Consider the following 9,415-nt stretch of genomic DNA (forward strand, 5'->3'; position numbering starts at 1 on the left):
TCTCAAAAACACATCCACACTTGGCAAAAAAAGAGTAGGAAGATAAATGTCATCTAACACTTTCCCCATACTGCAAGCTCTGACCACAGTGCTCTGCAAACAGTAGGTGCTCAATTAACACCTTGACTTATCATACTGAGAGTAACAATTGAGACCACTGGTGTTACTTATTCATTCATTCAGTAGTATTTATTGAGCGCTTACTATGTGCAGAGCATTGTACTAAGCGCTTGGAATGTACAATTCGCAGGTTGAAGGTGCCGAAGCCTTTTGAAAATGGAAGAGCTTCAGGGGAGGTTTTAGTTGAGCCAAATTTTACCTGTGGTACAACCCGCTATACCCAGTCATATATGTTAGCCTCAAGAGGTGAGGCAGTAGACAGGATCAACCAACCTTCAGAACCTATTCTGGAGAGCAGTTTTGGTCCCAAATATGCCCCCTCCAAAATGGATGTTCTAAAATCCAGTTCCTGTTTTCTCACTCAGACCTGTTCAGCTGCAGCCCCATGAGCTTTAGCCGTCCTAACGCTTTGAGGCCTCCTTCAAAAACAAGATCGGAATGAGACCAACTTTCTCTTCATCCCTACTGAACTACTCCCCACGGGGACCAGATAAAATCCATTCACAAAACCCAGAGTCAGAGGCCTGCACAGCCTCACCACAGTTGATGCCAGCCCCTCCAGACAGCTCTCCTACTTACGGAACCCTTCGATCTTGTCCGCTGTCTTGCTCCAGGCCACCTGCCTTGTTTCCATGATGACCTGGACCGTCCTCCGCTCCGGGCTGGATTTTTTGAGGCTGAACACCGTCATAACCGTCCCCAGTTCGAGGGTCCTCTTGATCTGGCTCTTCTCATATTCGGGCAGGGCTTCACAGTCAATGGTGGTGGCCATTTTAAATTGGGTCCTCCAAATAGGAGGGAGAGGATGAAGGAAAATAAAACACGCAACCAAGTTGGCTGTCGGGCTGAAAGAGGCAAAAGAGAGTTACCAGGTTTACTATTAGTTTGAAATACAGGGTAAATTCCTTAGTTCCTCTATATTCCACAGGAAACAGACCCAGATATATATGCTCTTTTCATTCTAACCGGTTCTCCGATGAACCTCGGGGCCAGCTCTTGCTAGTCTATGGGAATTTCAAGGAGAAGTTTTCCTGGAATAGTGGCAGGGGCAATTAACAATATACCACTCAAATGGAGGCTTTTTGAAGTCAACTCTAGACAAAGAGTGGGCGGGGCAACATCAACAGTCAATCAAAAATGAGCTCAGGTTTTGAATGTCAAAATCAATATTAAAATTGATCAGCTGCCACTACAAAAGGCTAATTCACTCCTCTTTTCTCCTGCTTAGCTTTTTTCAGAATTTCTAAAGTCCTAACTAAAGCTTAAATTGTGTAAGCTTCTAGTTTTCTCCATAATTATTAATATTGATAATAATGTTTCCTATATATAAAGTGCTAAGCCATCCTTGACATCATTCTTCAGGATGGTTATATATATGAGAAAAAAGAAATCTCAATCATCAGTGTGACCACGGTGGCTTATCTAATTTCAGGGATCACCAAAAACCCTGAAAAAGTGCCCTGCCCATGCTCCAAGTCATTATTCAGGTTGGCACCCAAACTTTCCGGCAGCCTATCTTTCAGGTCCATTTCTGGCTTGTCAAATGGCCCGTGACTGATCTTCAACACCCACAGTGAAGACAGTTCCTTCACTGGGGAGCTTATCTTCCCAAACAGCAGTTTTCAAGGGCAGCCGGCTGGCCATTTTGGTGTGGCCTCCAACAAAAGGGTCAAAATCATATATTAGTCACTCAATAGTCTATCCTTCATGGATTTTATTTACTTTTTGTTTAGACGCCTTAATCTGAAAATGGCAAAAACTTAATTTCCAAAAGTGCAGTCTCAAAAATGTCAACGGGCACAAGATGGGTCCACAGCCCTGATCTAGAAGCCAGACCACAGTTAATCCAGGGAAAAAAAAAAGATTATCTTATAGCATTTTATTTCTATATTCTCCTTGGTTCGCTCCCTTTTTGAGACTCACCCCTCAGTCCCCTGCTAATTTTTTTAAGCTCTTTTTCTCCTTTCTACACATCCTGCTGGTTTCATTCATTCATTCAATAGTATTTATTGAGCGCTTACTAGGTGCAGAGCACTGTACTAAGCGCTTGGAATGAACAAGTCGGCAACAGATAGAGACAGTCCCTGCCGTGTGACGGGCTTACGGGTTTACAGTCTAATCGGGGGAGACAGACAGACGAGAACAATGGCAATAAATAGAGTCAAGGGGAAGAACATCTCGGAAAAACAATGAGTGGAGCAGGTTCTGACACCTACACAAATCTGCAAGATGAAGAACCACGAGTGCCAGACAATACCTAAAAACCCTCCCAATTCCACCACCTACTCTTCTTTAGGCCTCAGTCAGATGAAACTGGTCTAATCTTTATCATCCGGGGGGGCCTCTGGGAAAAGGTTAGAAGAACTGAATTTAGATGAGATGGTTCTTATCCAGATGAGGGTAACTGGCTATTTTCCATCACCACTGGGAACAGGCCATGAGAGGTAGGCTTAAATTGCAGGGTCTAGGTTAGACCTAACGTAAATCTAAGGTGTTACTCTGCAACAGGCTAAGGAAGGAGGTTTTGTGTTTTATGGCACTTGTTAAGCATTCACTATGTACAAGGTAAAGCACTGGGGGATATACAAGCTAATCAAGTCGGATACAGTCCGTGTCCCATATGGGGCTCACTGTCTCAGTACCCATTTTATAAATGAGGTAACTGAGGCACAGAGAAGTGAAGTGACTTGGCCCAGGCCAAACAGGGGTCTAGTGGTGGAGTCAGAGAACCCCAGTTTTCTGACTCCCAGGTCTGTGCTCTCTCCACTAGACCACACTGCTTCTCATTGAAGTTTGAAGAATCCCTTTCTCAGAACAGATCTCCCATTTAAACATCGTCCTGTCTGAAAGCCACAGGGAGGTTGACGATATGACCTCTCGTGAGTCCTCTTAACCCTTCGATTTTTTAGCGGCCTATGGAATTAAGGTCCTAGGCCGGTGGTAAATGTAATACAAGTATGGGCAAAGAAGAAACGATCTCTGCCCACCAGGAGTTGGTTCTGCCCAGAACAGGGGCAGAAAATAAAAACACACCTGTTAAAGAAACATGAGCTGCCAAAAAGTCCAGACGGAAGGAGTCACGCAAGGGCACGTTAGCTTCTTCAGTCACCGGGCCAGAAGAGCTCTCCTGTCCCTGATCCAACCTGACACGATGACCCAGGATTAATCCCAGCACAGCAACAAAATCGACCATATTTCGGGGGGAAAAGGGTCCATCTCAATTTTTCTCGACCTTTTAATGTCAGAAGTCCTAAGGTGGAGCTGTGTCGGATAGGAAGTGACCTGGCCAACTGAATTATCTAGTTCTGTGCCTTGCCTCTTACAGGACTCACCTGGAACTCCTCTACCAAAGTAACCCCCAGAAAAGCATTCCAAATACCCTCACAATATGCGATTTTCAAGTCACGGAGAAAGGGGAAAGAACGGTTTACACTGGTCCCTGCTTAAATTAGTGCTACAAAGGGGGTGACCTAGACGTTAATTGCGGGTTAGTTTCATAGATGCTCCCGCTGCGAACTCGAAGCACGGGCACTCTCCAAAATGAGGATTTCTCATATCGGGAGTGGAGACGAAGCAGCAGCGGCTGGATGAAGTGCTGACAGTGGCTGGGTGTGGGGGACCCTGACAGCCGTGAACTTCCTCGGAGAGGTGGGTTTCGAATGAGGGAACTTGGAGATTGGAAAACAGAGCTCACTTCAAAGCAAAAATACCATTCAGGGGAACACAAAGGCGGGGGAGTCAGAAGGAAAATGTGGAGGGCTGGGAGAAGATAGAGGGGCAAGGTGGGGGGGACGGATAGGGAAGGACAGACGGGGTATAAGGGAGAGGAGGTGTGCTCCTTGGGGCGGCCTGGCTGAGGGCTGGGGGCATTTGTCCGGGTCCCCCCACCCCCATTCTGGGGCATTGGTCGTCTTCTTCTCCAAAGACCGGCTAAGTCCCCCCCAGAGGCCTGCCCGGGGGGAAGGGCGGCCCTTGTTCACCCAACTCCGGGGGGCGGCTGGCCCTGGCTCTGTCCAGCCTGAAGCAGACCTGGGGGAAAGGGAAGGGAGGGGAGAGGGTGGGGAAGAAGGGGAAGAGGGGGTGAGGGAGGGGAAGAGGGGGTGGGAAAAGGGAGGAGGGGGTGAGGAAGGGGAAGAGGGGGGTGAGGAAGGGGAAAGGGGGGAGGAAGGGGAGGAGGGGGAGAAGAAGGGGAGGAGGAGGGGAGGAAGGGGGGGGAAGGGAGGGGGGAGGAAGGGGAGGAGGGGGTGAGAAAGGGGAGGAAGAGGAGGAGGGGTGAGAAAGGGGAGGAGGGGGTGAGAAAGGGGAGGAAGAAGAGGAGGGGGTGGGAAAGGGGAGGAGGAAGTGGGAAGGTGGGGAGGAAGGGGAAGAGGCGGTGAGGAAGGGGAGGAAGAGAAGGAGGAGGTGGGAAATAGTAATAATAATAATGTTGGTATTTGTTAAGCGCTTACTATGTGTGGAGCACTGTTCTAAGCGCTGGGGGAGATACAAGGTAATCAGGTTGTCCCACGTGAGGCTCACAGTTAATCCCCATTTTACAGATGAGGTAACTGAGGCACAGAGAAGTGAAATAACTTGCCCACAATCACACAGCTGACAAGTGGCAGAGCCGGGATTCGAACCCATCACCTCTGACTCCCAAGCCCGGGCTCTTTCCACTGAGAGGGGAGGAGGGGGTGAGGAAGGGGAAGAGGGAGTGAGGAAGGGGAAGGGGGGGGTGAGGAAGGGGAAGAGGGAGGTGAGGAGGAAGGGGTGAGAAAGGGGAGGAGAGAGTGAGAAAGGGGAGGAAGAGGAGGAGGGGGTGGGAAAGGGGAGGAAGAGGAGGAGGGGGTGGGAAAGGGGAGGAGGGGGCGGCAGTGCCCCGGACGAGGGCAAGTTTGGGGCAGGGAGCGGCCCCGCCGGGCTTCTTCTTGGCCGGGTGGAGGCTCCGCGGACCGGGGGGTCCGGGCGGGGGGGTCCGGGCGGGGGGTCCGGAGAGGGCTGGGCGGGCCGGAGCCGGGGGCGGGGTCGCTCCGCCCTGGACCTGCCCGGCAACCCCGTCCCCCAGCCCGTCCCCCCCGTGCCCCCGGACCCCGGACACTCACCTGCGCAAGGCAAGGCGCCGCCCGGGCGGGGCGGGGGGACGGAGCCAGGTGGACGAGCGGCGGCGGCGGCGGCGGCGGCAGCGGGACGGGGACGGGGAGCAGCAGCAAGAGGAGGCAGCGGGAGCGGGACGGGCACCGGGAGCAGCAGGAGGAGGCGGCGGCGCCCGGGCGAAGGGTCTGCCGGGCGGCGGGGCGGGGGGGGGGACAGCCCGGCTCCGGGGCTCCGGGGCTCCGGGGCTGCCGCTCCGGGCCGGGCCGAGCCGAGCGGAGCCGAGCGGAGCCGAGCCACCTCCGAGCCTACTTCTGCCCCGAGCCCAGCCCAGCCGAAGCCGCTCTGCAGCCGCCGCCGCCGCCGCCGCCCCCACGTGACGCGCGCCCCCTGCCGGCCCCTTCCCCGCCCTCCGCCCCGCCCCGGGCACGCCCCCTGCCGGCCGCCGCTCCGCCCCGCACGCTGACAGCCCGCAGCCCCCTCCCCTCCCCTTCTCTCTCCTTCCCTCTCCTTCATCCTGCATCATTCATTCATTCATAGAAGCAGCGTGGCTCAGTGGCAAGAGCCCGAGCTCGGGAGTCAGAGGTTCATGAGTTCATTCATTCATTCAATGGTATTTATTGAGCGCTTACTATGTGCAGAGCACTGGACTAAGCGCTTGGAATGGACAATTCGGCAACAGATAGAGACAGGCCCTGCCCACCGACGGGCTTACGGTCTAATCGGGGGAGACGGACGGACAGAAATAGTAGCACTAACTAGAATCAAGGGGATGTACATCTCTTACAAAATAAATAGGCTAATAAAGATAAATAGGCTAATAAAGAGGTCATGGGTTCGAATCCCGACTCCGCCGCTTGCCAGCCGTGTGACTTTGGGCCGGTCACTTCACTTCTCTGGGCCTCAGTTCCCTCCTCTGGAAAATGGGGATGAAGACTGGGAGCCCCACGGGGGACCACCTGATCACCTTGTATGACCCCGCGCTTAGAACAGTGCTTTGCACATGGTAAGCGCTTAACAAGTACCGTTATTATTATTATTCATACATTCGATCGTATTGATTGAGCGCTTGCTATGTGCAGAGCCCTGGACTAAGCGCTTGGAATGGACAATTGGGCAACAGAGACCATCCCTGCTCGACCACAGGCTTACAGTCTTAAAGGGGGAGACAGACAGCCAAGCAAAAGAGAACAAAACAAAACATCATCAAGATCAATAGAATCAAGGAGATGTGCCCCTCATTAACAGAATAAATAGGGTGATAAATAACCTATACAAATGAGCACAGTGCTGAGGGGAGGGGAAGGGGGAAGAGCAGAGGGTGGGGGAGCAGAGGGAAAGGGGGGGGCTCAGTGTGGGAAGGCCTCCTGGAGGAGGTGAGCTCTCAGTAGGGCTTTGAAGAGGGGAGGAGAGTTAGTTTGACCTTCCTCGCGGGCCGCCCGCACCCAGCGAGCCCCCACTCCTTGGGGGCAGGACTCACATCTGCTAACTCTCGTCCTCTCGCAACCCATTACTTCCAGCTCTGCTCCCTATAATAATAATGATGGCATTTCTGAAGGGCTTACTATGTGCGAAGCACTGTTCTAAGCGCTGGGATAGATACAGGGTGATCCGGTTGTCCCACTTGGAGCTCACAGTCTTGATCCAGGCATTTGGAGCCAGATGTCCTGGGATCTAGTTCCAGGTCCACCACTTGTCTGCTTTGTGACCTTGGAAAAATCACTTCACCGCTCGCTCTTTTAATCACTTCATCTGAAAAATGGGGGTTAAGACCGTGAGCCCTATATTCATTCATTCAATAGTATTTATTGAGCGCTTACTATGTGCAGAGCACTGGACTAAGCGCTTGGAATGGACGAGTCGGCAACAGATAGAGACGGTCCCTGCCGTCGGACGGGCTCACGGTCTAATCGGGGGAGACGGACAGACGAGAACGATGGCGATAAATAGAGTCGAGGGGAAGAACGTCTCGTAAGAACAATGGCGACTAAATAGACTCGAGGCGATGTACATTTCATTAACAAAATAGATAGGGTAATGAAAATATATACAGTCGAGCGGACGAGTACGGTGCTGAGGGGATGGGAAGGGAGAGGGGGAGGAGCAGAGGGAGATGGGGGGAGAAGAGGGTTAAGCTGCGGAGAGGTGAAGGGGGGATGGCAGAGGGAGTAGAGGGAGAAGGGGAGCTCGGTCCGGGAAGGCCTCTCGGAGGAGGTGAGTTTGAAGTAGGGTTTTGAAGAGGGGAAGAGAATCAGTTTGGCGGAGGTGAGGAGGGAGGGCCTTTCCGGGACCGCGGGAGGACGTGGCCCGGGGGTCGACGGCGGGGCGGGCGAGACCGAGGGACGGTGAGGAGGTGGGTGGCGGAGGAGCGGAGCGTGCGGGGTAGGCGGTAGAAAGAGAGAAGGGAGGAGAGGTAGGAAGGGGCAAGGTGATGATGGAGACCCTTGAAGCCTAGAGTGAGGGACGGAGACTGTGACCAACCCGATTATCTGTATCTAGCCCAGCATTTAGTACCGTGCCTGATACACAGTAAACCTTTAACAGATACTATTCTTAAAAAGCAATCGGTAGTATTTACTGAGCCTTTTCTGTGTGCAGAGCTCTGCACTGAGCGCTTATCACAGTCACCGTGGAAGGATTTTAGGATCACGTCTACCAAGTCTGTCCTATTGAACGGTTCCAAGATTTTAGTCCAGGGCTCTGCACAAAGCAGATGGTCAAGGAGAAACCCGCGTTCTAATTCCAGGTCTGCCACTTGTCTGCTGTGGGACCTTGGGCAAATCATCTAACTTCTCTGTGCCTCAGTTCCCTCATCTATAAGATGGGGATTAAGACTGTGAGCCCCATGTGGGACAGAGACTGTGTCCAATCTTGATTCTATTTATTGCTATTGTTTTTGTCTGTCTGTCTCCCCCGATTAGACTGTAAGCCCGTCGATGGGCAGGGATGGTCTCTATCTGTTGCCGAATTGTACATTCCAAGTGCTTAGTACAGTGCTCTGCACATAGTAAGCGCTCAATAAATACTACTGAATGAATCTTACTAGCTTGTATCTACACCAGTGCTCAGTATAGTGCCAGGCACGTAGTAAGTGCTTAACAAACACTATATAAATAAAATAAAGTAAATACCATTGATCGTTTGATCCAGATCCTGCGGCTTCCCTCGTCTTTAACTCTTCCAACCTCCTTCTATCGCCCCCATCCCTGTCCTGAGGTTTTGTTCCCTTGTTCAGCCTTGTCGGCCTGGGGTTCAGAAGGGGTTGACCAAGGAACTTCCCCTGCCCCACCCAGGATACTATGCTGGCTCACTAAAGCTGGCAATAGGCAAGATTGCGATCAATCAGCCAATACATTGGATCGAGCGTCTACTGTGTGCAGAGCACTGTACTGAGCACTTGAGAGACTCCAGTAAGGCTAGAAGACACCACCTCTGCCCTCAGGCACCTTAGGGTCTAGTGTAAAATTAAAAAGACCCTGGTTTCCCCTGTAAAAAAAAAAAAGTTCAAGGTGGAGTTCCCCCACCCAGGGCTTTGAATATACAGGGCATTTCGCAAAGCCGTGCTTGGCCCGGCCCGGCGTGGGCCAGGGGGTGTCCGGGACAGTCAGGACGAAACTGAAGCTCAGAGCAGTTATATTTGCTGGGATGGGGACAGGTCATGTAGAACGGTGCAGGCAAATACCTACCCCAGACCAGAGTCAAATGCAGAACCCTGGACTTCTCTTCCCTGCAAGCTAAGCCCGACCTTTTTGAAAGAGAACTTCACCTGCAGAGAATAAAGGGGAAAGCTTTACAAGCTCAGCCTGGGCTTTCTGAAAGAGAACTTTACCTGCAGTGAATGAAGAGGGAAGCTTTACCGGAAGGAGCGGGGAAAAGGTTGAGGGACTTGTTCAAGCCCGGAGAGAAGTACTGTTTAACAAGACCCTACTGCAAATTCCCTTTTTCAAGGGGCCTCATCCACTGTGAGAAGCACGAGCTCTCTCATAGGGAGAGTTCTTCCCTATGGGACCGGCAACGGCCTGAAAGTGACTCTATCAATCAATCAGTCACATTTATTGAGTGTTTACTGTGTACAGGACGTTATACTAAGCGCTTGGGAGAGTAGGATAGCATAGTAATGATAATGACGGTATTTGTTAAGCGCTTACTATGTGCCAAGCACTGATAACAGTTCTTGTCTGTCCGTCTCCCCCGATTAGACTGTAAGCCCGTCAAACGGCAGGGA

General features: G+C 52.0%; 1 protein-coding gene across 1 annotated transcript in view; it reads right to left on the minus strand.

The window, feature by feature from the left end:
* Nucleotides 1–5,257, minus strand: part of PLCG2 (phospholipase C gamma 2) — a 125,994-nt gene extending 120,737 nt beyond the window's left edge. Inside the window, exons 1-2 of the mRNA XM_029075533.2 lie at nucleotides 5,202–5,257; nucleotides 700–965 (exon numbers count right to left, since the gene is read on the minus strand). Of these exons, the coding sequence (XP_028931366.1) occupies nucleotides 700–892 (193 nt within the window). The 5' untranslated portion in view covers nucleotides 893–965; nucleotides 5,202–5,257. The remainder of the gene's footprint in view (nucleotides 1–699; nucleotides 966–5,201) is intronic.
* Nucleotides 5,258–9,415: the final 4,158 nt, after the last annotated feature.

The sequence above is a fragment of the Ornithorhynchus anatinus genome, chromosome 11, assembly GCF_004115215.2.
Source record: "Ornithorhynchus anatinus isolate Pmale09 chromosome 11, mOrnAna1.pri.v4, whole genome shotgun sequence".
Lineage (NCBI taxonomy): Eukaryota > Metazoa > Chordata > Mammalia > Monotremata > Ornithorhynchidae > Ornithorhynchus > Ornithorhynchus anatinus.